At 51.7% G+C, this 27922-nt stretch overlaps 1 protein-coding gene across 2 annotated transcripts in view; it reads left to right on the forward strand.

The window, feature by feature from the left end:
* Nucleotides 1-18843, forward strand: part of Anks6 (ankyrin repeat and sterile alpha motif domain containing 6) — a 36163-nt gene extending 17320 nt beyond the window's left edge. The window contains exons 9-16 of one of the 2 annotated variants that reach the window (XR_014997301.2): nucleotides 2460-2663; nucleotides 4612-4765; nucleotides 6589-6776; nucleotides 9355-9538; nucleotides 10957-11024; nucleotides 12045-12154; nucleotides 12877-12993; nucleotides 13948-13966. Coding sequence is in view for 1 of the 2 variants with exons in the window: in XM_087897134.1 (XP_087753260.1) it covers nucleotides 2460-2663; nucleotides 4612-4765; nucleotides 6589-6776; nucleotides 9355-9538; nucleotides 10957-11024; nucleotides 12877-12993; nucleotides 13948-14044; nucleotides 17784-17833 (1062 nt within the window). In the remaining variant the exon portion in view is untranslated. Of the gene's footprint in view, nucleotides 1-2459; nucleotides 2664-4611; nucleotides 4766-6588; nucleotides 6777-9354; nucleotides 9539-10956; nucleotides 11025-12044; nucleotides 12155-12876; nucleotides 12994-13947; nucleotides 14045-17783 lie in introns of those variants that run through there. The other variant, XM_087897134.1, reaches the window with a different exon arrangement.
* Nucleotides 18844-27922: the final 9079 nt, after the last annotated feature.

Below are 27922 nucleotides of genomic sequence, written 5' to 3' on the forward strand. Positions count from 1 at the left end.
ACTGATGGCCAGCATTTGTCAGGAAGACTCGCCATCCTGGTTAAATGGGTGAGCAGATGAAGGGTGTTTCTAGTCTAGGAGGGGCCTCAGTTTCCTGATCTGTAAGCTTAGATTAGGCTAAGCTAAGAGTATCAAATAGTCCCTGAGGTGATAGGGGTACAAATAAGACAACAACTTACTCCGTGGAGCTGGGAACCCAAATTCTTCTACTCCCAGTTTGCCATGCATGACCAGTCATCTGTTACCAAGGCTACCTCACGGTCCAAGACGGCTTCCAGAGCTCTGGCTGTTACAGCCTGTGTTAGACTTTCTACTGCTAAAATAGAATCTTCTCAGTACAGCTGAAAAGGAAGAAAGATTTTGAGGGCTTGTAGCTCCGGGCATTTCCATCTGTGGTCTCTCGGTTCTGTGGCCGAGGCTGTGTGGTGACTCTGAACATCACGGTAAAGGAAAACCATTCAGCTCGTGATGTGAGGAAGAGGGCGTGGATCCCGCACGGCAGAGGGGTTACGGTTTAGTCACGTGGGCACAGCACACTGCAGAAGGCTGGCCCGTGAAGTCTGTTCCAGGTGGTCAGTCCTGTTAGATGCCGGTGATGTCCTTGCTGAAGAGATGTGGAAGGTGGGTTCCTGCAGAAAGCCGCACACCGTAACTTGGGTGCTTGTCACCACAGTGGTAGCTTTTAAGTGAGATTGTCCCCCAGGAGGCTCAGCCTAGTGCTTGTCTCAGAATCAGCACCGCATGACCTTGACTGTGTTATCTCTCCAGTCTTGCTCTTGTCGGGCTGTCTGGCACTAAAAGTCTCCAGGTTAGAGCACCTTGGCACCAAGATCCCAATTCCAATTCTGGCCAGCAGGGGGAAGTATTGTCAAGGACAGACAAGCCTGAGCTACTTGCCTGCCAAGGGACAGGGTCAGAGCTGCAGAGCAGAGTGGTCCTGGCCCTTGTCCACCCTCTACCTGGCTGCCAGGTGCAGGTGTGGCACTCAGGATTATCAAGATCACACATCCAGAGTGAGTCATGGTGGCATTTTTTTTGGTTTTCATCTCTTGTGTGTTTTTCCTAGGCCGTTTTAGCATTGAAGATGGTAGAATCGTGTTATATTAATAACAGCAAATACTTCAGCACTGCCTAAATGTTCGTCTCTTTACTCAACCTTTCCAGAGCCGCACAAGACCGGTGGTATTACAATTTCCACCTAATTTATTAACAATTTACCACGATCTTTTCCACGTCATTAGAACCTTGTTTAGCCACATCATGTTTAATAGCCGCGTGACAGGACAGTCCATCACAGAATGACTTCACCCAAAGCAGACCCGTGGGAGTTGGGGGGTGGGGTGGTCTGTAGCTCTTTGTAATTCTAACAGCTCTACTGAACATCCGTGTCCTGTTATCTCCTTCCTAATTATTCCTCAGGCAAAGATTGGAAAGTCATTAGCTTCTAAAAGGGTTGCAGCAACGTCACCCAAGGAGTGGAAGTACCCATCTGTAGTGGGCTGGCTGCCCTGAGTATCTAACCCAGTTCCCCCCAGGTAGAGGCCAGAGAGGGCGACACCCGTTCACCGACTGGCAGAGAGACAGCTTAGCCAGTGAGGGAAGCCTGGGGGCCTACCTTCAGCCCTGGCATTCTTCTGCCCCACTGCTTGTGGGCACCAGAGGGGACCAGTGTGCGCGCACTTGGTGGCCCGTGGTGGGTGGCTGCTGGTCCATGACTCTGCTGGCTCCAGGGTGGATGTTTGCAGCCACTGGTGTAAAGATGCCTGCCTGCCTGCCTGCCTGGCCACCCCCAGGCCGGGCTAGCTGTGGGGTGTCTGTCCCCATAGAGGACATCTGGCGCTATGTTCAGTCTGTTCTTAATTACCGTGAGTGTGGACGTGGGTATGCTGCTGCAGATGTCCTGACGTCAGAGCTATGTGGGTTTATACCGACCCCAGCACAGGTTCACAGTGTGGAACTAAGTCACAGTTGAAAAAATGTCAGTGCTGGAAGCATGGGCTGGGTGTGGCTGGGCTTGGATCCCTCGGCCTCTGCCCCTTATACCTTCACTCCAGCCTGGCACATGCAGATTCTGCAGCCCTGCACCCTCCTCCTGCACCCCGGGCTGCAGGCTTGCCTACATCCTGTCCAGCCTATACCTGGAATGTGCTTTGCTTCCCCTCACTGCCCAGTGGCTCAGTTCTCTGCCACTGCAGAGTGGCCCCCTATCCCCTCTGCCCCCCCCCCCACTCTAGCATCTCTTCATCTCTCATGATTCTCTGTCCCCTGTCCATGCCCTCATCTTGCCACAGTGCACTGGGTTACAGAGAGGAGAGCCTATAATGCTATCTGGGCTCCTGTTTCCAGTGGAGAAGTGGGCAAAGGTGCCATCATCTACAGTCCTGGAAAACTGGATCCTTCCCCCCACCCCGGGTGTGGGAGCTTCCTGGGCCCAGCTAATCCTGGCTCGTCTTTTTCAGCTACGGAATGGAGCGCCCTTCCCCCGGCTCCCCAGTGACAAGCTGAAGGCCGTCATCCCACCCTTCCTGCCCCCATCCAGCTTTGAGCTGTGGAGCTCGGACAGGTCCCGCACGTGTCACAACGGGAAAGCAGACCCCACAAAGACCGTGCTGCCCCCAAGAGCCAGCAGGGCCCACCCTGTGGGCTGTGTGGGCACAGACACCGTAAGTGATCTAGTGCTGGGCTGTGACACTATTCACAGAGACCCAGATGTGTGGCAAGCAGAGGGGACCTCAGATTAGGGTCCTAGGTCACAGCTGTTTTGTTCTTCAAAGTGAGTCATGTCCTTTAGGTAAATCCTACCAAAGAGTTAAGCACATGGAAGGTTAAAATGTTGCAAGGGTTGTGTCTGGAACCTCTGTTCTCTCTGGGGAATGCAGTTTGAAGATCTATTCTAGCTTTCCAACCTCTCTTCCAGCTGGTGAGGGAAGGGAAGTAACTTGGGAAATGACTTTCTATCCCTGGCCTAATGGGGGTGGGTCAAAAATCAGTTGTGGCTTCTAAGGAACGCTATAGTGCTGCTCAGGGCTATGACCAAGAGCACATGCCAGAGGGCCACTGTGTGCACTCTCGGTGATTCTGTGCATGGAGACTCCTACCTCTTTGCCCACAGTGGTCTCTAGCCTGGAGTCGCCCACCGTGGCCCTTGTCAGCAGGGCCAGGGTCTCTGGCTGTGTAGACTGTCTACACTGTGGTTGCAGAAAGTGCGTCAATTGTAGATGAGGATTTAGGACAGGCCCTGCTGCTTTGGTGACTGAGTGACTGCATACACCTGGGACTTCCCCTGAATCTGTAGGACAGGACTGTCCCAGGGCTGAGCTCTCAGGTCCTAGTAGAGACAGGGATGCTGGTGTGCTGGGTGTGTGCAACAAGGTGGGACTGTCAGTCAGCACATCCCCTAAGATCTCTTCCCATTGCTACCCTTTCTGGGAAGTGCCCCCAACCCAGGAGCCTGGATATCAGCACTGATGCTGCATCCCCTCAGCATTGTGTTCACCGACTCCATGAAACATAGAACCTACAAGGGGTGTCTGCGTACCCAGAAGATGAGTGTGTGTTGTGGGGGCTGGGTGGGCAGCCAGGAAGTCCTCCAGGAGCCCCCCGGCAGAGGGAGAGCAGAGGTGAGGCCTCACTGCTCTGCTCATCTTAGGCTGGATGTTTTATCTCACAGTGCTGTGTGGGTAGGGCTGTGTCCCTGCTGACGCTTGGGGCGGGGGGAGGGCAATTCTGCCCAGTAAAGTAACACTTCTGCAGACTCTTCAGGGCATATCCTGTCTTGTGGCTGCTGTTTCTCTTCAGCCCCTGCCTCTGGGGTCTCAACTCCTTTGGTCAGAATTCCCTTTGTTACAATGAGGCCTGAGATTATACTTAGGGAGCATCTGGGTGACCCAGGAAGGTTCCTGTACTGTTCTGCTCTGATTTTGTTTATTTTTATCTTATGTTTAGGAGTGCTTCTAGTATTCCCAGGCCAGGACTGGGGACAGGCCATAGAGAGGGGCAGGTCTGAGTGGCCAGCAGGCCATTGAGGATCAACAGAGTGGATGGTTAGAGTGAGCTTGCACTCAGTTTGTGGTCAGACTCTGTGGATGTTCAGGGTGCTGGGGCAGGAGCAAGCCTTTGAGTCCAAAGGATGAGGTGTCATGATAAAGAGTGAGGGAGATGGTTGGTGGAGGGCCTGGAGGCGAAGGGACTTCCCAGCAGGCAAGGAAGTCTGTGCCACAGCGTGGAGCAGGTCCTCCTGGAGAGGGAAGTGGTCAGAACACTGGCACCTCCTGGAAGGGGGTTGGAGGATGTGTTTCAGGAGATGTTTTAGTTGTAGGGGATGTTTCAGCAGCAGAGGTAGCATGACAGAGGGAAGCTGGACCCAGGTCTTGGATATACTGTGGCTTTCAGTGAGTGGGCTCCTTCACACTTCCTGGAGGGCACTGTAGTTGAGACTGAAGTCGAGTGGCCAGTGTTGGGCTCATCCTGAGTTAATGGGTTGTTAGCAGTGGGAGCAAGCTCTTCCCATGGGGGAGGGACCCTGGTGGGCACGGCATGCGTGCATGCTCTGCTCTGCTGCTATGCAGGAAGAAAGGCCCAGCCCTAACTGGTCCCACCTTGCATTTGCAGGCTGCTGGCAGGCCAGTGAAATTCCCCAGCATCTCCCGAAGCCCCACCTCCCCTGCCAGCTCTGGGAGCTTCAACCATTCACCTCATTCCTCAGGAGGTGCCAGTGGCATTGGAGGCATGAGCAGACTGGGTGGGGAGCTGCATAACCGCTCAGGTGAGTAGCCACAGACCACTCGGGGAGGTGGCATGGTCCCTGGCCAGGATACAGACTGGCTCTGAGCTCCGTCTACACTCAATACCAGAAATGGCTGCACTCCAGCCCGTTTCTTGGTGTGGCTGGAGAACTTTCAATGAACTAACAATTTAGGGTTGTTTTCACTCATTTTCCCAAGATGAAGCCAAATGGAGAAGGAAGAAGTCAAGTCCATAGTGGTTTTCTTACGTTTAACGTTGTGAAAACGTTATAAAAAAATGGAGAAACATGCCAAGGGCTTTCCGGGTGCAAACTTCTTGAAGGCTGAGCCTCAGGGGACTTCTGTTCTACCATCCATCAAACAGATAAGGATACCCAAGTGCCGAGTGGAAAAGAGACATACCCAGACTTACCCAGCAAGCTGGAGGCGAGGAAATGTCAAAGCAGGGGACCCAAGAGTTCTAAGCCACAGCAATACTTTCAAGTCCTCCCAAAGACCTTAAGTACTGGCCAAAGCCAGCTCTTTGACAGGGACCCATCGTGGCATGCCACTACATAAGGCATATAAGGCATACACACACACACACACACATGTATGTATGTATGTATGTATGTATCTGGCAGAGAAAAACCTCAAAGACCAGATGAGCCAAAAGACAGAAAAGCTGGGGGTAGGGAACATAAGCTCACCCCCAAGGGCTCACTCATCACCAACATTTTTGCTGTAACTTTGCAGTGTTTTATTTTGTACATATTATGAATATTTATAGCCAGAATGGTTTATTGGACACTGTGCCAGACACGATGCTGAGCCATTTAAATGGTCGCTGAACAATTCGTTTATGTTATCTTCTGCATATTACAGGTGAGGGAGCCGGGCTTCCAGTGACCCACCTGAGTCTGTATACCTCTGAGTTGAACCCAGGCTGTCTGCTGCAGAGCCCTGAGGAGTGGGAGTGTGGGTGTGGGTGTTGGGGGGTGTCTTCTGTACCACCAGTGTTTCAGGAGGATATGCATATGTCTGTTGCTGCTCTTTGGTACTCTACACCCTGCACTTGGATCTTGGTGCGGCTGCTTCTGAGTGAACTCTGTCCCATAGTCCTGCTCATGCAAATAATGCCTCCCGAAATTTAAAAAGAATTAATTTATCTTGTGGTGTGACTGTGTGTGTGCCTGTGTGTGTGCGCGCATGCGTGCGCACGTGCCATAACAGGAGAGTGGGGGTCAGAGAACAGTTTGTTCTCTCCTTCCACCCTATGGGTCTCTTCCTTTTTTTTTTTTTACCGTGAGGTTGGCAATCACTAAGTTGCTCAGGCAGGCCTTGAACTTGCAGTCCTCCTTCTCAGTCCTCCCAGTAGCTTCAGTTCCAGGCCTGCACCACTAGACCCAGCTAGTCAGTCTGCCCTATCTTCCAGTGCTGCCAGGGGCTCCTGGCAGGGAGTAACCAACACCAATGCTCCATGAGTTCCTGTTGCCAGTGGCTTCCTGGGAACAGCCCCAGGAATTAAGTGTCTCTGTGTGTCCATGTGTATGTGTGTCTATGTGTCCATCCCAACCCCTCTCCATGGAAGCTGAGAAGGAAAATGGCAATTAGGATGCCATTAGAAGCTGAGCTCTCAGAGTTCTGTGGGTTAGGGATTTATTGATGCCGGCCCTGGGACGAGCAACAGCAAGCTGGCTCTTGCACACCCTGCTTCTCACCATGACAGCAGCACCCCCCCCCCCCAGCCCATTTGAGCCCTTGTGTAGAACTCTTCGCAGCAGAGCCTTGAGCCAGCTCACAATCCACCATGAGGCAGGACGGACTCTTGCCCTGGTGCTCACTCCTGTCTTCGTCTCCTCAGGTGGCAGCGTAGACAGTGTCTTGTCCCAGATCGCTGCTCAGAGGAAAAAGGCAGCTGGATTGTCTGAGCAGAAGCCTAGCCAGCGGTCCAGTCCCGTGGGGCCAGCGCTGGGTTCCAGCCCGCCTGAGCTTCCAGCCTCCCTCGTGGGCAGTGGTGGTGGCTCTTCCAGTGGAACTTCCAGCAGCAAGGTGCTTGTTCTCCTGTGACCCACATGTGGAACCGGGGTGTGGGGTTGGAGGGAGCCTCGGGGTACTGCAGCATGGCCACTCCTAAGCTTCCTGCAGAGGTCTGTATCTGCTCGCTGCAGGCCTGTGTTCGCCTCATCTCTTCAGTGGGGATAGGGATTCACCTTGCACACACTGTTCACAGGGTAGGCACAGCCTGCTGCACTAACCCTCAACTCACCGAGCTACACCCCCAGCTGTGACTGGCTCCACAACTTTCCGTTATCCCAAGTCTCTCTCAGCAAATCCTCAACATTTAAGTTCCTTTTATAATTTGGTTCCGGAAGTTTCTCCCTAACACATGAACTTATTTCTGTTATGTTCAGAATTATTTATGTGAAGGACCTGTATAATTACGTTTATTTTAGAGTTCAGCTATAGACAGAAAAGTTCCTCCTGATATTTTGATGCATTTTCTTTATCAGACACCGAAAGTTATATAAGTAGTGTATTTCTCTTTTCACATTTTCTACTTGGCTACTCACAGCTACTCATCAAAATAAGTATCCTAGCTGAGGGCTTTTGGGATAGTTTTCTCCTTTGTTGTCTAAATGTTCTCTTCTATCCTGATGGTTTTGTTAACAGTGTTAAATGTCACTTAGCTTTGCTGTTGGAAATAGGCATGTCAGTTGTTAACTGTTACCTCACATGGCCATATCTGTCAACTCTAACAACATACAAGTCTGATGAAAAGAAATCAGCTGTCATAAGCTGTACCCCAGGAGCAGTCATCGGGAGAACGATCCAGTTCCAAGTGTCCTGACGCTCTCCGTCCTGGCCTCCTGCCCTTGACTCTCAGGGTGAGGGCTGGGGAGTCCGTCTCAGCTGGGGCTCTTAGAGACCACTGCCCCGATCGGAGGTCCCAGAAATAGTCTCCTGTTGCAAGTGAAGAGGTGAAGTGCTTTTCAGTCGCTCCCTTAGAAGAGGAGAGTTAGGCCTTAGCTCTGGAGCCCCCTAGATCTGGACTCTGTACTTTGTTTGAAGCAGGAGGCTCGCTGCTCTGGTGAGGTAGGCATGGGGCTGGCTTCTGGCTGGTTCCCTGATCTTGGCCAGGGTGAGAGGGAGTCTTCCCCTCCTCACTATAAAGCTAAGGGTCATGCTTGGAGCATCCATGATCAGTCACAGCTGAATCTGGACCTTGGTCCTGACCAATTATTAGATGCTTCCTTGGTTTTTGTTTTGTTTTAACTTTTCAGTCATCTGAGGGTTTTCTGGGAATCTCCCTATTACTGATACGTAGCTCGGCTCAACTGTACTTCTGCTCCCCTCCTGTATGCGTGCCAAGGTCTGCCTTATGCCTTGGAGTGTGATCTGTCTTGGTGAGAGTCCCATAGCTACTTAAGAAGATGTGAATTCTCTTACTGTCTCTGGGAAGGGTGACTCTGTGAATGTCCCTGGCGTGGTTGGCTGGTAGCATGGTTCATGTGCTCTGTATCCTGATTCCCTGACTCCATCGATTCCCCCAGAGGAGTGGTAACATCTGTAATTACAACAGGGAGGGGGGCAGTTATTCTCTTTTTAGATCTATTGTTTTCTGCCTCACTTACTTTAAAGCTCTACACACATTTATTTGGGACTGTTTTGTTCTTTGTTTGTTTTTGAGGCAGGAACTCACTCTGTAGACCAGAAACCAAGCACTTCCCTGATGGGGAACTAGGATGCTGTCACACCCTAGAATGCTGCCACACAGAGGGTGCCTACAGCTGACAACCTGTACCATGAGGGAAGAAAATGCGACAGAGTAGAAGGAAGAATTCAAACTTCCTCTGCCCTTAGGCAGTGTGCCCGACCATATAGGAAACTGTAAGGAATATGTGCAGATGCCCAGGGCAAATAAACCAGTTTAGCAAGCTCAGAATAGGAGGCCAAGGCTGGGCTGCAGTCCACAGAATACAAGAGTACTGCAGTTCATAGAATAAAGGGGTCATACATGAGGTCAGTTGCATCTCTTTATGCTAGTAGTATGCTAATAATAAACAATTAGAATATTACAAAAAACCCTCTTTTGTGTGTATGAGCTTTTTGTGTGCATCTGTATCTCTATACCACGTGTGTTTACAGGTACCCACGGGAATCAGAAAAGGATTTGGATGCCCTGGAACTGGAGTCTGAGCTGCCACGTGGGTGCTGGGAACTGAACCTCTGTGCAAGAGCAACAAGTGCTCTTAGCCACCGAGCCATCTCTCCAGCCCCAACAATTAGACTTTTTAATTTGACATTTTATAAGTATCATTTACATAAGATTATGTGAAAATGAAATGTTTAAATTTAGTAGAATGTGTAGAATCTGTAGGTTGAAAACTGTGGAGCACTGGTAAATCTGAGGGGCTTAACTCCATGAGAAGCTCAGTCGTGTTTAGGTACAAACCCTACCCCTCCTGGCACCCAAGCCCAGGCTTCCTGATCTTGTTGCTGCTCTGCATTCCAATCCCAGCTAGACGCACTGTTGAGTAGGTACCACTGTGTTCCAAGATACAGCATCCATTCTCATCCTCTCCAGCTACCGGTGATGGCTTCAATTCTTATTTTATGCCCTGTGCAGAAACTGGACCCCAGCAAACGACCTCCGTCTGGAACGTCTGCTGCCTCTAAAAGCACATCCCCTACCCTCACGCCCTCGCCCTCCCCCAAAGGCCAAGCTGCGGAATCCTCGGTGTCTTCCTCGTCCTCCCATCGGCAGTCCAAGAGCAGTGGGGGCTCCAGCAGTGGCACCATCACAGATGAGGGTGAGTCCCCGGAGGTCCCAGTCCACACCTGTTCCTCCACCGCGGTGACCTGGCGGCACAGGTACCGCATATGGCATATGGTACCAGCCAAGATCTTACATCTCTTCCCTTCCCCGGTTGTTAGTGCACTCAAATGGGATTTGAGTATAGGCTATTGTGCTGATGTGCACAGACACCTGTAGAAGGCCCTCCAAACCCAATTGCTCCATCTCTCTCTGCACGAGACAAGTCAGTACCCTTCAGCTGCTAGTGGGTGGGGGAGGCTCTATTCAAACCAGCTTAAGAAAAACACATTAATTGGTTCATCTGATGAAGATGTTTGGAGCAAGCTTCCGGTGAGTGTGGACCCAGGGGCTTTGGGAATGCTTTCTCCAGATCTCAGCAGACCTCAGCCGGCAGCTTGAAACTTTTTTCATCTTCACCACCCAGCTGAGGGAGCAGTAAATACTCTATCGGTGGGTCCAAGCAAAACTCCAGGGGTTCAGGTCACAGCGACCTCCCCACCCGTGAATTCTCAGCACGCAGACGCCACACTGATAGTCACTACTGAGTGAGTGAAGAAGAACCCCATCCTCCATGACCTTCTTTGAACTCATTACCTCAGGACCTTTGCACCTGCTGCTCACGCCCCCTGGATGCCACCCAATGCTCTGCCCTCAGAAATCTGCATAGCTTGTTCCTTCATTTATTGTCAGATGTCTCTGTCCCCCTCTGTCAAACAGCATCTTGTTCCTTGCCATTCATCCACCCTTTTCTCCTCCTTTCCCACCTTGGCTGTCAGCTTGTGTGTCTTCTGTCTGGTGTCTCTAGTCCAATAAGTCCCTCCGGAGCATGTCCTTGATTTCTTCTAGTCCCATACACTGCTCTGGGTCCTCTCCTTGCCCTACCTTATCTGGTGCCAACCTTCATACCCTGATTTAAGTCCTTCTGGCTCTGCCACCCCTGCTTTGGGGAGGTCATGGGCTTCATGCATGTGAGCCCCCTCCCCCCCAACTCATCTGCCGCACCTGTCTACTCTGATGCCATTCTCACACTGGCTGAGAACTCTGGCCTCAGCCACATTGAATGCACACTCTTGCACTGGCAGCTTTCATTCCCATAGCATCTGCAGCTGCCTGCAGCCCCGGGACCATCAGCCCAGGTCACCCTGGTCTCCACAGACTGACTTGGCTTTCTAGAGAGCTAGGACCTGCCCTAAAGTAGAGTACAGCTGAGCATATCTAGTCTCGGTCACCTGGGGTACAACCCCAAGATATCTTTCTGTGCTAGGACTCCTTAGGGGCTCATACTAATCCTAGAGAAGTGCAAGACCCACTCCTGCTGTGTTACCAGACTCCAAAGTGTGTGTGTGTGTGTGTGTGTGTGTGTGTGTGTGTGTGTGTGTGTGTGTGTTTAACCCCTATCTCTTTTTCACAAAGACGAACTGACTGGAATACTTAAGAAGTTATCACTAGAGAAGTACCAGCCCATCTTTGAGGAGCAAGAGGTAAGGGTGTTGTTCTTGGGTGTCAACTAAGACTTATCATTAAAACAAAGACTTTGCATGTGTGGTTCCCTCCTGTCCGCCTGCGACTATTGCATCTGAGTCCTTCCCAGTGGCACGGGGCCGGAGTCTGCCTTTGTGATAGAAGTCTGTAACCAGGCACTTTACTGTATTGAAAGCAAGTATGTTGTATGGGCTTCTCACAAGCCACATGTGAATCCGAGTTTGGGAAGTGTCTAGAAACAGTGTCAAGGGTCATCTGAGTGAGCACCTACAAGCACTCAAAAACCACATTTCAAATGGGCACGGTGACTCATGTCTGTCATCCCAGCACTCGGATCACAGAGGCAGGAGGATTGCTGCAAGTCCCAGATCATCCTGGACTAAAGAGTGAGAGTATCTGGGGGATATGAAAGAGAGAGAAAGAGAGAGGGGGAGGGGCCTAGAGAGAGATGTTGAGGCTGAATTCAGAGTGACTGCCGCTGGGTAAAGGCTTCCAGACAGGGAATGAGAATGTCCTAAAGCTGGGGTCTGGTTCAGGTGTAGACTGCTCACCTAGCATCCTGAAGTCCTAGCTTCACCTCCCAGCACTGCGCCTACCAGGTGTGGTTATGCACCCAACCCCAGCCTTCAGGAAGTGGAGGCAGGAAGTTCAAAGTCAGCCTGGGATACTTGAGGCCATTTCCCTGGAAGGATGGCCTGATGCCAGGTGTGCTAATCCAGATGCATACTTTAAGTACAGCTGTATTTGGTGAATTGTAGAGCAGGTGGGTTATAGAACCATCAGATTTTAAAGTTCACTGTATTCGCCCAATAAAACCTCCTGCAGGCCGCCAGCCCTGGGCTGTGGCCACTGGTGTAGGAGTCTGCCGGCAGCTTGGCACGTGACAGCTGTCTTGAGTACTGTCACTATGTTCCCCACCAAACCTGAGATGTGGGGAAAGCTCCAGACACAGATGTGTGTGCAGCCCTCTTCCTCGGTTTCCCTCCTGTCCTGTCCTGTCTGTCTCCTTGGCCTTTGAGACTCCCACAGAGGTTTCCTCGTTTCCAAGAACCGTCTCCTGATTCCTGGCTGCTCTGCTTTGACGTGTCCATAGACTGTCTCAGAGTGTACCTCGCTTCTGATTGATGAGGTGTGTGACCCTTACCCAGCCACCACACCCACACTCTGTATGCAGGGTCCAGTGCACGGGACTGGGTTTGTTGGGCATGGGAGCTTGTTCCTGGCTCCTGGGTTTCAGGCTGCTGTCCCACATGTGGGATTGTGGGATATCTTTACCTGGGCCCCTTTGACCATCTCTCAGCCCCATTTCCTGGAGCAGAAGTCTGTTAGCTTTTCTCCTACAGCAGGGCCATCTCCAGCACCCAGCTGGGCCGGCAAGGCGGGCAGCATATCACCTGCACAGACAAGGGGCACATGGCCCTGCTGGTATCTCTGCCTCAGTCCCTCATGGCCCTTCTCTCATCTTCTGCCCCTGCTTGTCTCTCACTCTGCCTCTCCCCAGCGTGCACCTCTCTTGTCCTGTGGAGGGGAGGGTGTGCTGACTGCTCCCATGCAGCCTGTTTGCTGTGCAGAGTCTGGTATTGCTGCATACAGCCACATGGGGATTCCCTTCCTAGTGGTAGAACGTTGAGTCCTTCAGATCCCTGTCCCCAAGATGTCCCAATCTTCCCACAATGCCTCTGTTGGAAAGCCAAGGGCTAGGGCTGTGAACGGTTGGCCGTCTTTAAGAGTCAGACCGGACCTGGAAGTAGTGAGTCATAACGGGTTCATAGAGATAAGGCTCAACAGCCCCTCCTGTGGCACATGTGCAGTAGGGGAGAGTGTCCCACAGAGTGTCCCTTCTCTCCCCAGGTGGACATGGAAGCCTTCCTCACTCTCACCGACGGCGACCTGCAGGAGCTGGGTATTAAGACGGATGGTTCCCGGCAGCAGATTCTGGCCGCCATCTCCGAGTTGAATGCAGGCAAGGTACTGTGTTCTAGCTTCCTACCCGCCTTGTTCAAATGCCGAAGACCACCAGGATCATCATGATGGTCCCTCTGTGTCTCCTCTGGTGGGTGACAGAGGCGGCCTACTTGCACACTTCTCATAACTGAGAGCCCACTACCTCCCCATGTAGCCTGTTCCCTCTGCAGATGCCTCTCCCGCAATTTACATATGTATTTCCTTATGTGGTTTCAACCATGAGGGATGGGTATTATGTTTGACAACACTGTGGACTAGAACCCTGGGATCAGACTAGCTGTGGGTGGAATCTCAGGACATGGCATTCCTTCCCTGTCTTGTCCATAGTATCAGGACTAGGGCTGTTGCATGCACTAAGGTTCCTAACAGAGCCTCCCAGCTGCCCTGCAGCGTCCCATGGTGGGACCCTACCTGCTGAGCTACTCTCCTTGCACCACTTACAGATAAGGAAACCAAGGCCCGGAGAGGCAGAGAGGCAAATGGGACAGCCGGGATTTGAACCCGGGCTATTGGGTTTTAGTTCATGTTTAATCTGTATGTGTCTGTTGCTGCTTCTCACCTGGACATTGGGGGAGGGGAGCTCTCCTAGGGCTGAGGAAACAGATACCTCTGCCTTTCCCCACATCAAAATTGGGGGCTAGGGCTTTGTTGTGAGGATCCCATTGCATTCCTGAAGTTGGGCAAGTGAGAAACTTTCCCCATGAGCCAGGTGGGACTTCCCCCCGAGTCATACCTCAGCTAGAGACAAGACCCCTGCCCTAGGGTTTCCCTTCAGCAGCCGTCATTGTGGGTGCTGGGAGCTTCTGACTGGGTCTGACTCAGCCCGGTGATTAGGTAGTCGTTTCCTTCCGGAGCAGTCAGGGTTTTCCAAGTGTGCTCTGAGCCTCGGCCACAGTCAGTCGATGAACAGCCACAGATCTAATAGGACCTCTGTGTGTGCTTCCGTTCTGTCCACAGGGGCGTGAGAGGCAGATTCTACAGGAAACCATTCACAACTTCCACTCTTCCTTTGAGAGCAGCGCCAGCAACACCAGGGCCCCGGGCAACAGTCCCTGTACGTGAGCCTCTTTGCTGTGACCTTCAGTGTGAGCACCCTGAGCATCAACACCCCTGCACACAGCCGGGGCCCAAGCTACTGCCCAAAACTGCCGCTTTACATATTGGCCCTTTCACTGGCCCCTCCACCAGAACAGCTCTGGTGATACTTGACCTATAGGTAGAGAGACTGAGGACTCCTGTGGGTGGAGACTGAGTCTCTCCCAGCATTCCATTAGTGTGCTCCTGGTTGATAGTGGGGTTCATACAGTGACTCGGAGACCCCTACTACCCCCGATGACTTACCATCCTCAGGAGTTTTAAAGTCTTTGCTTCTGGCAGACAGAAAGGGAGAATGGAAGTGACAGACCCAACGTCTTTCTAAATGCCTTTACTCATGCTTCATTGGCCCTCAGTCATCACATGGCTCTACCTGGGTGCAGTGCAGGCTGGGAAATGTAGTTCCTGCAGTGGCTTAAGCAACACTAACCACAGATAGGGGAGTGAGGTGGAAGGTAAGCCCTGACTGCTACATCTTGCTACAAAACCTCCTCCTGTAGCTGGGGATGAGGCTTAGTTGGTAGAGTGCTTGTCTAGCATGAAGACCCAGGTTCAATCCCCAGCACCACATAAATGATGTGATGATATGTGCCTATAATCTTAGCACTCATGGAGGTGAAGGCAGGAAGATCAGAAGTTCGAAGTATTCATTGGCTGCGTAGTGAATTTTTGATCAGCCTTGGACACATGAAACCATTTGTTACAGAACAACAACTTCTGACTCATTCCTGGTCATCCAGTCATGGCGTTTCTTGGTGTCCCTACATATGCACATGGTTCTTCTGCGCTGTGTACAGCACTACGCTCTCTCTTCACTGCAGCTACTGCACAGAAGCAGCAGATGTCAGGTGTCCAGGATGCCTTCCTCTGTTGGAAAGCCTGGAGACCCACTGTGTGGGTCCCTCCTCCTTTGTGGCCTTTGCCTTCCCTACCCACAGTGTAAAGAGCTAGGGAGATGAGGCTCTGGGCCCCATGATGCCCTCCAGAGCCAGGTATGACTTTCTGCACATAGCTGGAGACTGAGGCACTGTCTCAGGCTTTGGGGCTTCAATCCCAGCACTCTGGAGGCAGAGGCAGACAGATCTCTGTGAGTTCAAGGCCAGCCTGATCTACAGAACAAGTTCCAGAGCAGCAGGACTATACAGAGAAATCCTGTCTCGAAAAAACCGAGGGAGAGAGAAAGAGAGAGAGAAAGAGAGAGAACTTTGGGGGCTCAGAAGACTGTGACGTAGAAACTTTGGGGTTTCTTTTCTACTTTATTAATGCTGTGACCCTCAAAAGTTAACTGGCCTGTGTATTCTCTACTGTATCATATTAAGGGCGAGACTGGCTTTTCAAATCCACTCTTTTTATTTTATACTGGGTGCTGGGTATAAGAGAGAAGCTGGAGATGTCTGGAGAATCTTGATGGGAAAACTGTGAGCAGGGAGTCCCAGTCTCAGGAACAGCAGGAAAGGGTAGGCTCTGTGCTGTGGACTTGGGGTCAGGGCCAGGGCCGGCCACACAGCTGGCCAGGGATGTGGTGAGAGAGGCCTGTGTACCTCGAGCATTTGGTCCACAGGAGGCGCCTAGCAGACAGCGGTTCTTCTACCGCTCCTCCTGGTCCCTCCATCCTGGCTGTTAGAGGCCTTGACCACCACGTTGCCCAGAGCCTCAGTGGATCCAGTGGGTGTCTTGTTCCTCCAATCCCCTGCTCACTAAAACTGTTAGTAGATGGGAAGGCTCCTGTCTGCTAACTACCCTGTAAGGCAGTGGTTCAAAACCTTCCGAATGTGCCCCTTTAATACAGATCCATAAAATGATTTCTGTTGCTACTTCACAACTGTAATTTTCTACTGTTATAAATTGTAATAGTGTAAATATTTTTAGAGGCAGACGTTTGGCAAAGGGGCTGCAACCCCCAGGTTGGGAACCACTGCTTTAAGTAGACATGCTTGCTAAGTTCGTGTTATGTGCCCAAGCTTCTTGGCACGGTCATCTGTCCTCCACACTGGTTAATGTTACACTGCACATGAGGAAGTAGACCCAGGAGGCACATCAGTGCTGAGTGTGTCAGAGCGGGTGGCCGGCATGCCCAGGCCCTCCCCGTCCTGTCCACCTCTAGAGTTAGATGCAGTAGTGCCACTTGTCATGGGTGACCAGTGCCCTCAGAGGTGACCCCTGGCTGAGGTTCAAATCCCCAGCATTTGAGTCTGAGGCTATGGGTGTGCTGCCTGCTATTACCCCGTCTTGCATGCCTACATGATCAGCACGGCTCTCAGGTGGGCACCTGTGAGACAAGTGTGCTAGAGCTGGCTTCTATAGGACAGGCCTCCCGGACCTCATCTGAGGGCTGGACAGCGGGGTTGGTGTGAGACAGGCTCTGGGTGACGCCATTCTTACCTTTACTGCACTCAGGTGGTTCTGAGCCCCTTCCTCCCATGCAGCTGATTGGCAAGAGTCCCGGCATCCTTTCTGAGCCGTCACCGTCTCTTCTGGGGACCCTTCTCTGCTCATGGTTGTTCCTAGCCCTCCAAATAATTCCAGTAATTTCCAGAATGCACTCTGTGGAACACTAGTCTCACAAGATGTTAGGTTTTGACGGGAGGGTTAGTGGAAGTTGGGCCAGGTTTTCTATCAGGAAGGTTTGGCAAACACAAGTCAGAGCCAAAGGCATGAGATTGTCCTTGCAATGAGGCACCTCAGTACCTTCACTGTGCTGGGCCGTTTCATGGGCCACAGAGCTGGTGGCATTTCTCATGGTGGTTTTTAAGGTGTTCTTGCAAGACCAGGGTCCCTTGAACACCACTGAGAAAGCCCTGATTCATCTGGAACAGTGACAGCTGCAAGCTACTAGGAGCACTCAGTCTGAGACAGGCCGGAGTCCTCAGGAATCACCACCTCTGTTCTCAGTAGCCCTGCAGAAGTGGCCTGCTTGTCTGTGGGTCATCAGGGTAAGGGAGTTCCCTGACTCAGCTGGCAGGAACCCTGCCCAGTGGGCTTCCTGTCCACTGCACAGTGGGAGGCATTCTGCCCAGCATCCTGCTGGAATGTTCTGGCCACCTTTTTCTAACCCACACCATTCCAAGAAGGCCGGCAGAATTTGTAAGAACAAAGTTTCCTTTTTTATCCTTTCGTTCTTGGGACATTGATTGAGCATCTGCCCCACACCAGACTCACTTGGCTCTGAGACCACAGAAAGACTTACTATGGCCCTTGATCAGCTAGCCAGTGGGAGCCATGTCAGGATGTATGATAGATAACGTGTGTGGTGAGCCAAACAGTCATTAGTGAGATCTCCGGCTCCACCTGAGTGGTCCTTAGAGCGGGTGTGGACATGGCACCGTCGGGGATGGGGGAGTGGGGTAAGTGCCAGCAGCTACCCTCATTGGGTTATGTCCAGGGAATATGTCCGCTATGTCACCATCACCTGAAGTCCCTTTTTGAAGTGAGCGGAAGCACTAGAAACGCGTGGGCCTGGGCCTAGCTCAGCCACTGTTCCCTAAGCAATGCACAGGGTGCTGCTTCATCTCCCAAACCTCAGTTTTCCTTTTGACATTACCAGGGAACAGCTGTCCAAAGTTGCCAAAATCAGATGGAGGCCAGAAAGCCCCTTTTGCCCTGGAGCTGTATAGATGGTAGGAATCTTGGAAATGGTTGCATGTTTTAAATCTGTTCTTTCCTCTTCTTCCTCTTTCTACCATCTACGACAATATAAGCCATGGCCGGATGGGTAAAGCCAGAAGAAGCAGTGTCTAGCAAGAGGTAGCTGCAGCTTTGCAAGAGGTAGCTGTGGTTTTGATGGCTCTGCTGGCATCGGAGCCCTGGGATATTGAGGGTCGAGCAGAGAATCGCTGCCCTTCTCTTGCCTGGATCATCTCTTCACTGGAACTCACAGCAAGTGGACAGAAGACTGGCTGATGCAGTGTGCAAGGGCCTGGGATGCCCCTCTCTTGCTAATGCTTTGGAGAGGCTAAGATGGAGACCACATGGCTGCAGATGTAAACCCTAACCTCTACATGCAAGTAGGTGCTACCCTTCAAGGCCTGGGACCCTTCCAGGAAAGATGCTACACACATCTGAAGCCCTGCAGAAGGTGTGGTGCAGTACCCCACTGTGACTGTCCTTGTTCATTTTAAGCAATCACCAGCAGGTCCTGTTCAACATATGAGGACACATAACGCTGTCCCTAAGGAAGCTGGGGCCAGATTCTGCAGGCTGCCATGGAGAGACAGCCAAGACACTCGCGAGTGTCACACTTTCCAGGTGCTTCCAGCGGATCGGCTGGGCTCCGGCTGCTCTTTGGGAACTGCTCACCAGGAGCAGACTTGGACACACATGTGGTTGCAGCCCAGCTGAGAGCACACACGGACAGGGAGGTGAAGGTGCAGGAGGGGGCTGAGGATGAAGAGCCACACACGAGAGCACCAAGCCCACTTCACTATCTTCAGCTCCGCCAGGGCACCTCAGAGCAGGGTCCTGCTTCCCGCGGGATACTCCCCAACACCCCTCCCCCACCTCCCTTACCCCTCACTCCCCGCCCACTGCCAACAAGACCAATAGACACAGCTCCAGGCATCTTCAGGATATCCTGGTGGGCAGGGCTGGGGTGTGACTTTGTCCCAAGTCACACTAGGGTGTCTGCACCCAGTGGTCAGAGATGGAGGTGCCATTTTGTTTCAGCCCGTTTCCTTCACATCAGACATACATTATTTCCACATAAAGACTTGATTCTTGGAAAGCCTTGCCAGACTGCATATATTAAAAATGGGGAATGTGTTTCCTGTCTTCGGGCTCTTCAGGGTACAGCATGCAGCGGGGGTCCCTCCTATGCCTCTGTAGCATGCTGCAGGGTGTTTCTGTGTACAGCTTTACCCCATCTCCACAGTAACCCTTTGAGGCAGCTGGAATCTTTAATTCCTGTCAGTTTGGGGACTGTTGACACACCGATAGTAACGGCTTTGTGAAGGTCAAACCCAGCTAATGAGGGACACTCGTTTGAATGCAGGTCTCACCTCAGAGTCCGTCTTCCTGCTGTCTGGCTGCCTGTCAGCAATGAGTAACCCGGCCAGCAACCAAACAAATGATACTTTGTCATTTCCTCCTTGGAGTTTGTTTACAGTGGGGAGGGGGTACAAAGTGCTATAAATAGCTTGGAAGGCTCTCCTTGTTTCTGTAAAGAATTGTGCCTCAGCCACCTGGAGCACAGGCAAACAGAAGGTGGTGTCTAGGTGTGTGTAGACGGGGGTGGGGGGGATTGGCCTATGGACAGGCCAATTCCCCATGAGGAAGAACACTCAGATACCAGCGCTGCCAGGAGGGAGCTTCCCCCAGAGGGGCACAGAGGTTCCCTGTGTGCTGAGCTAGCTAGAGGGGGATTCAGAGTAGTGAGGAATGGACTGGCAGGTATCAGTAGCAGGTAGAAGTGACAGGAATGGGTGCCCAATTGCAGGTTACCTTGACACCAAGTCTCCAGTGGATGTGTCAGCCTTGACCCTAAGTTCCCCCTGCGCTGGAAAGAGGGTACAGTGATGGTAGCTTCAATTTTACTTCTGAAATTCACATCTCAAAAAAAAAAACCACTCTCCTGGAACCCTTTTTAGGTTTATTCCCCCACTCCATACTCCCCCCGCCCCAATAACCATGAAAAAGTAGGAAGCAGGAGAGAGCCTTCAATAAGGAAAACATAGAATGTCCACCCAGCCAGGCTGGGGTAAAGCGCAGTGGTAGAGTGCTTGCCTCTAGGTTTGCAAGACCCTGGTATGGAGCCCAGAACCGGAAGGTGTACGCACAATGTATATCTAACCCAGAAGTTCCTTCCTCAGCATATTTCCAAAGGGATTGGAAATCGTGTTCCAAAGCGACCTCGCCATCACAGAAGCGTGGATGTGGCGGTGTCCTGGTCTTGGTTTCTTCTGTTACTGCCAACAAAAGCATATTGAGGAGGAAAGGGTTCATTTGGCTCGCTGTTCCGTGTTACAGTCCACCGTGGCAAGGGAGTCCTGGAGGCTGGAGCTTGAGGGAGGTGGTTGCGTCTGTAGTCAGCAGAGCCAGGGACGTGTGCCCAGCTCTCCTTTTAGTTGTCCAAGGCCAAACTCATGAAACAGTGCCACCCGTATTCAGCGTGTGGAATACGATTAATAAAAACTCAGAGACAGATGCTGGGGTTCAACCCAAAGGTAAGAAAAGCAAAGCAGCCAGTCACTGGCTCTTAGCTCTACCTCAGTCCGAAATGATGATCCTGTCTCCAGGAAACCTCAGAGTATGACTGAGACAGAGAGCTGTCTCTTCCCATCTTATATTCCTCTGTAGCTCTGGGATTAAGGGCGTGCATCACCACTGCCTGGTTTCTATGGCAAGCTAGTGTGGCTACTGGGATTAAAGGTGTGTGTCATTGCTGCCTGGTCTGTGAAGCTGGCCAGTGTGGCTATTTTACTTTTCTGATCTTTAGGCAAGCTTTATTTGTTAAAATACAAGTGGAATACCACTACAAGTGTAGATCTTCCCACCTCAGGAACCTAAGAAAATGTCTCTCAAGCGTGCCCACAGGCCAACCTAATCTATAGGCTGTCCCTCCCCGAGACAGCTGATTGTAGAGCCTGTCAAGTCGGCAGTAACCATCACACCAGGTGGCCACCAATGTATGGCTGTGGTCTGCCTGTAGGAAGGAATGTCACTCAATTGGCACATGCCTTGACCAGGATGAACCTGAGACTGGCCCTAAGGGAAAACCCAGACAGGAGACCACAGTGTCAGATCCACAGAGATGGAAAGGGTGTGGGTGAGTCAGGCTGGAGTGGGAGTGGAGAGTGACTGCTGACAGGGAGGGTTTTCCTTAGGGGCTGTATGTGCACAGTGGCGTGGCTCTGCTGTTGCATTCTAGACCTGGCCGGGGCCGGGTGAGCTCTGCTTGCAGCTTCAGTTACCAGACATAGGAGATGGGAGGGGAGGCTGTGGGATGCTCATGACCTGTTATCTAGTGGTCTTCCACCCTTCGAATCAGTCTTGTCCACCTCTGCTCTGCCCTCTGAGACATTGGTACCTGATCTGCATTGCTTTCATAGACACGGGCCCACAGTTCAGAGGGGCCTAGATATACTGAGACTCTAAGGGCAGTGTCCCTGAAGCCCCGCACAGCAAATGCTTCAGAACGGGCTAATCAACTCCCTTCCTGAGGTGAAACTGTCCCCTGGGGCAGACTCACCACACTCTGCACCCTCTCGTTTCTCCAGTTCTCAGCTAATTGGCTTACGGCTCATTCGGCAGAGCAATTGTCTCTGCTCATCGGCAGATGGATGTGGGGCTCAGAGCTTGTCACATGCGTGGTCACCCACTCCTTCAGGATCTGCTCAGCCATTGTTCAGCCACTGAGGCCCTGCCTGAGGACTCCGTAGCCCCTCACACGCTTCTCAGTCCCCTTTGTTCCTCTTTTGCCACCCAGTCCCACTGTCCTGTCTACAAGTGTACATTCAAACGCTGGAGGCCAGTGTCTTGATTAGGGTCACTATTGTGATGAAACACCATGGCCAGAGAAACTTGGGGAGGAAAGGGTTTGTTTGGCTTACAACGTCTTCAGTCACTGAGGATGTCAGCAGGAACCTGGAGGTAGGAGCTGACGCAGGGGCCATGGAGGGGCGTTGCTTACTGGTTTGTTCCTCAAGGCTTGCTCAGCCTGCTTGCTTGCTCACCAGCCCAGGGATGGCACTGTCAATCACTAATTAAGAAAATGCCTTACAGGATCGTCTGCTTACAGCCCAGTCTTCTGGGGGCCTTTTCTCAACCGAGGTTTCCTCCTCCCAGATGACTACAGCTGTGTCAAGTTGTCATAAAGCCAGACTGCACATCCGTTTACACCAGTGTGGTCTGCCTCCTGGAACCCACGTAGAATAAGGGGGTCAGGGCTACACCGCATGGGGAACCAGTGGTAAGGGCCCACAGTTGGAGAGCTTTGTGAATGAACTACTGGGCAAGCCGACTTCACTGTGTCCTTAGGGACTGTGGGAACTGGGAAGCAAGCTCATCTGCTGAGGCCCGAGCATCATCAGAAAGGCACGGGGGAAGCCCCGGGAGCCAAGCCAAGTCCTTGCCTTGCTTGTCATCCTCTAGAATAATGACTGTCCTGGCTCAAGGGGCAGGTGTGACGCTTAACTGGCAGCCCAAGGGCTTGTCACCAGGAAAGCACTCCCAGGAACCGGAGCTCCTGGACATTATTTTTTCTGTCTGTCGTGTAGGGGTCAAGCCACATGAGCTGCTCATCAGCCACTTGGCACTGCCACGTTGACCACCACAGAGTTGGGGACAGGCAAAAGAGCTGGTTATGGGATGCACCAGCCAGACTGATTGCAAGAATGGATGGAAAATATTTGTTAATTGGATAGCAATTAACTTAACGCACATAATTCAGTTTGCAAAACCGCAGTCATACAGAATACAGGGCAAAGAAAACTGGCCGAAAGAGCAACAGCAGGTGCCGGCTGTCAGTTCCACTTCGATCCCCCTTCTGTCATGAGCTCACATGTGTCCGTTGGCATTCCTGAGGAAGGATGACTTTTAAAAAGTAATTTTTGTTTCTAAAGCTTTGGCCAAGTCATTATCAATGAGCGTAATTTTGTCATGCAAGATACGGCCTGTTGACGTCTTTCCACACTCTACTGAGTGTCCCAAGGTCAGGCACAGTTACTGCCAAAACCCCATGGGGTCCCGGGATGGGCAGGACCTAGGCAGCAGCCTCAGGAGCCCTTCTAACAATTTTATACCTGGAGGAATACTCCACACCAGCTCCTGCCCACACTCCTAAAGCCCGAAGCTTCTTGAGTTTTCTACAGATATGACTGTGCCTCTAGCACAATGAACCATTCAGAAAACTTACACAATGCTTCATAAGCTACAGTCCTGCACTTAAAGCAGGGTCTCTTCCCCAGGTTGTTCATAAGCGAAATCCCTACATCCCTCAGGGATGTGCATCGTGAGAAGTTAAGTCCTATGCTGCCCTTACCACAGCAAGCAAGCGTTGTATGCTGCTACCTCTCACAGACATGCCCAACCTGCAGCCTGCAAGCTGTGTGCATCGCATAGCTGTGTGGCCCAGCACATCTGTCGATGACAATATCATGCTGCAGTGTCAAAATGTTAGACACCCCACGGAGGGGGAAAAAAGTCAGGCGGTGGTGGCGCACGCCTTTATCCCCAGCACTCGGTAGGCAGAGGCAGGTGGAGTTTGAGGCTGACTTGGTCTACAGAGTGAGTTCCAGGACAGCCTCCAAAGCTACACAGAGAAACTCTGTTTTGAAAAACCACACACAAAAAAGGTTGAACACCTGTCAGACTTTCATGAATCAGGTTCCACAAGCAAAATAATCCACCCAGTGTCCTGTGGGTAATCAGGTTGATCTTCGATGTCCTTCAAATACAGTAGGCGTATACTGTGGCTATATATACATTTATTCATATGTAACCTCCCCACCCTTTCAGAGACATCATTATTACCATTTTGCAGATTAAGTGAGGTTCAGAGAAGTTAACTTGGTGAAGATGCCGCATCTTGATTTCAGCCCAGCTTACGAAGGACATCGACCACTTAGGAACTGAGGAACCTTAAGCACAGCAGAGGGTTTGCTAGAGGGTGCTTATCCACCAAGGGTCCAGAGACATCAGACCTGGTTGGAGTCCTGCTGACGGCAGCGAGGGTAAGCGGAGCAGGTCGCCTGTCTCTGGAGCCTGGGTTTCCCTGAACAAAGCAGAGGCACAGCAGATGCTCCGTGGCAGGGCTGCAGTGAGGAGTGAGGTCATAAACAGAGCATGGTGTCACTGTGAAGTGCAGCGCAACACACTAGCTAACGGCTTTATTCTCCTGGGCCCCTGACTATGGTGGAAGAGGAAGAAGCTTGGAGAATGAGGAAGTTGCAGTAGGTGGAACTTCAGGGTTGCCATGGGAACCAAAACTCCCAGGCTGATCAAGGCAGGAAATACCATCTGGCTTTCAACACCAAAAAAGCCTCCACTCACACCGGACTTCTTTCTGTAAACAGCAAAATTAACGGCATCCTTGGCTACCCTGTCAGCCCAGAGCGGGCAGGAGATGGCTTGTCACTTGCTGTCCGTGGTCAGATCTAGACAGAACCCCTCAGGAGATGCATATTCACCAGCTGTCACATCCAGAGACTAAGTCACTCAGTAACCCCGAGATAAAATGGGAGAAAAACCTCCAGCTCAACCCCAACCCTTTCCCAGGCTTTGCAAACCTGATGCAAGAGTAAAAGTGGTACCCAGGGTCGGCAGTGAGGAGGACAAGGGTCTCAGCAAGCCCAGCGCTGGAATAGTGTTGAGGAAGCATAGGGTGGCACCCACCTGAGATCACACAGCAGGTCAATGACAAGACAAAGTCACATTTTCAATGACTTCACTCTGACTTTTCCTTACCACGCCTGCTTTTGCTACTGCCCCAGCCTTGCAGTTTGCTCCTTGGGAAACACTAGGCTTGGAACTTCTCTGGTACCTCATGGGCTCTCCGCAGGCTCTCAGTCTACATCTCCCAGGGGTCCAGCAAGGGGAAAGTCAGTCCATCTGCTAAAATGAACCGGGATGCAGTCTTTAAACAACATGGCTCTGTCCTTAAAGGACTGACTCTAGGGGAACACGCTCTTTTATGACAACCCCACAGGCTGAGCACTTATAGGGATGGTGACTTTTATCATAGGGACCGCCAGGAGCCACGTAAGTGGAGAGAACACCTGGGAATGTGGGCTCAGGGTGGCTGGGTGTGCTGTGCAGCCTTGCTTGCCCTCTCTGAGCCTGCTTTCTACATCACAAGACAGTACTGTGGAGTGTCTCAGGCACCTGCCTTCCAGTCTGAAGTGCTCGGATCTGAGAACCTATTGCTCCTGGAATCACCTGATTCCTTGTTCACCCAGTGACACCAACCAGAGTTTAAAAGCATCAGACCTGGGCTCTTCAGTCCCTCACTGACTGGGCTCTAGAAGTTTCCTGGGAGTGAGTCTTAGAGGAAAATGGCTTCTATGCTCTCTGAAACTAAGGGACAACCTAAGACCGGAATGCCCACGTGACTCTAGACCCTTTACACAAAGGGCGACTGTGGCTGAGCCCTTGACTGTGTTTGCCCAAAGTCACCCGCTACACACTCTGACTCCCAGCCTGTGCCTGAACACTTATCCCCAGGACCATGGGCAGCTTCATTACCACGCTCAGGGAAGGCTCCTTCTGCAGCAACACCTTCCTCACTTGTCATGGGAAGTCATGACTCCTGGGGCTTTCACTTACCTGCTCGGGAACAACAGGTCTTTCCAGCTTCTGCACCTGCTCGGAGCTATAGGAACTACCTCCCAGGAGGCTGCAAGCTTCAGCAGCCAGATGGGGGATCCCTGGGGCTGCCAGCGCTCTGAGCTCTGCCTAAGCCATGGGGGAGGAGAGACCTGGAAAATACCATGTGTGACTGCTGCTCATCTGGCTCCCAGGGCAAGAGAATGGTGGGAAGGATGGGGAGCAGCCTGAGAACACCAGGAAGACCAGGGAGAGGCGGCGAGCCCTCCAATCAAATGGCTCCGTGATTCAACTCAACCAAGAGAAAGGATGGTCACCCTACCTGATAGTGACTCCATCATTTTGGAACCTCTAAGTCTCAATAGCTTCGCCCATAAAGTGGGGAGAGTAAGTCCCTCCTGTTGTGATGATGAGGGGATTAGGTGAGAAAAGGTGTCCCTGGTACAGCCCACACAGTAGGTGCTTTACAATCTGTAAAGACCTAATGTGGTGGTGCCCTGGATGCCTGTAATCCTAGCCCTCAGGAGATGCAGGCAGGAGGACCACCATTTGGAGGCCATCCTGGATTACATAGCTACACTCTGTCTCAGGACAAAAGTCTCCTTAACTAGGCATGGCAAAACAGGCCTGTAATCCTAGCAATTGGAAAGCTGAGGCAGGAGGATCACAAGTTCATAACCAGCGTGGGCCACAACAGGTCAATCTTCAAGGGCTGGGGAGCCCGTCAGCTACACCCACATCTAAGTATCCTCAGGGAAGGTGTACACACTGCAGGTCAGGGCACAGAACACCTTATGCAAATGGGGTGCTGTGTCCAGATCCCCTTCGGCATTCTGCCACACTGGCATGTGTCTGACCCCCATACTCTGACGGCCTCTACAGCTGTGAAATGGGTCACATTCTGAACCTTTCGGCAGTTTGCAGGGTTGAAAACGAACTTGAGTTGTGCACGCCCTTGAGACCGGACACCTGAGGGGGTGGGAGCGGATGTGCCCACCCTCAGTTTTTCTTCACTTTTCTTGCGTTTCCCTGGAAAGGACCTGCTTTGGAAGCCAGCTGTGCTCCACACGTAATGCGTATCTTTTCCCCCCAATTCAGCATTGCTATTTCCAGCTGTGGTGTCGCTGGTGATGACAGTGTTTAGTATGTGCTCTGGGAAATTGATGCTGCAGAAAACCCCGTCTTCGGTGAAGAGCCTTCATCCTGGGAAACAGGCAGAAATCATCCACCTCCCAGAATGAAGGGTCCACCCAGGGCCGAGCAGGAAACCTAGAGGGACAAGGTTCCTACTCCCCACAGTTCCCTGTGGCTTAGAGAATGCAATCCAGGGCACAGGGAGGACATGGCCTGCCAAGTGGGATTGGCTGATATTTTTGTTTTGTTGTCTACTGAGGTAGAATCTCATACTGTGTAGTCTAGGCTGATCAAACTCATGATCCTCCTACCTCTGACCTCAAGTCCCCAAATTCTGGGGTTACAGGTGAATGCTACCCATCTCAGGCTCCTTGACCAGGTGCCAAAACCATCAGGAATCCCTGATAAAGTAATAATAGTGATAGACTAGGGGGGGCATGAGAGCCAAAGATAGAACTGAAGGATATAAAGTGAATGGCCCTGTTCACATCGGACAGGACCCAGAAGGGGTGAGCAGGTTGATACAAAGTGTTCAGCGCCCAGGAAGGGTGGTTGTTCTAGCAGAGCCAGGTCCACAGGGGAAGGGAAGGGAAGTCCAGCCTCAGGAGTAAAAGAGGGACATGAGCATTCTCTGTCTGCCCATTTCATACCAAAGGTTGGACAGACAGACAGGCTCAGTCCGAAGCAGATGTAGTTTGTAACAGTTGGCGCAGTCAGTTCTGCAAAACAGGCTGTTTCGTTTTTTGTTTTGTGTGTGTGTGTGTGTGTGTGTGTGTGTGTGTGTGCGTGTGTGTGTGTGTGTTTTGAGGTAGTGGCTCATGTGGCCTCAACTGAGGGTGACCTTGAACTCTGTGTGTATGTGTGTGTATGTGTGCGTGTGTGTGTTTTGAGGAAGTGTCTCATGTGGTCCATGTTGCCTTGACTGAGGGTGACCTTGAACTCCCTCTCTCTATCTCTGTGTGTGTGTGTGTGTGTGTGTGTGTGTGTTTTGAGGAAGTGTCTCATGTGGTCCAGGTTGCCTTGACTGAGGGTGACCTTGAACTCTCTCTCTCTCTCTCTCTCTCTCTCTCTCTCTCTCTCTCTCTCTCTCTCTGTGTGTGTGTGTGTTTGTGTTTTGAGGAAGTGTCTCATGTGGTTCAGGTTGGCCTCAACTGAGAGTGACCTTGAACTATGTGCGTGTGTGTGTGTGTGTGTGTGTGTGTGTGTGTGTATGTTTTGAGGCAGTGTCTCATGTGGTCCAGGTTGGCCTTGAGTGAGGGTGACCTTGAACTGTGTGTGTTTGTGTGCACGTGTGCATGCGTGCACGCACATGCATGCACTTATAGATGAGTGTGGAGGCCAGAGGTCAGTCTCGGGTGTGAGCCCCAGGGATCTTTCTGTCCCTGCCTCCCAGCACGGGGATTACAAGCACACACCGCCACGGCTGGAACTTTTCTATGGGCTCTTG

This window comes from Myodes glareolus, chromosome 16 (genome assembly GCF_982192425.1).
Source record: "Myodes glareolus chromosome 16, mMyoGla1.1, whole genome shotgun sequence".
Taxonomy (NCBI): Eukaryota; Metazoa; Chordata; class Mammalia; order Rodentia; family Cricetidae; genus Myodes; species Myodes glareolus.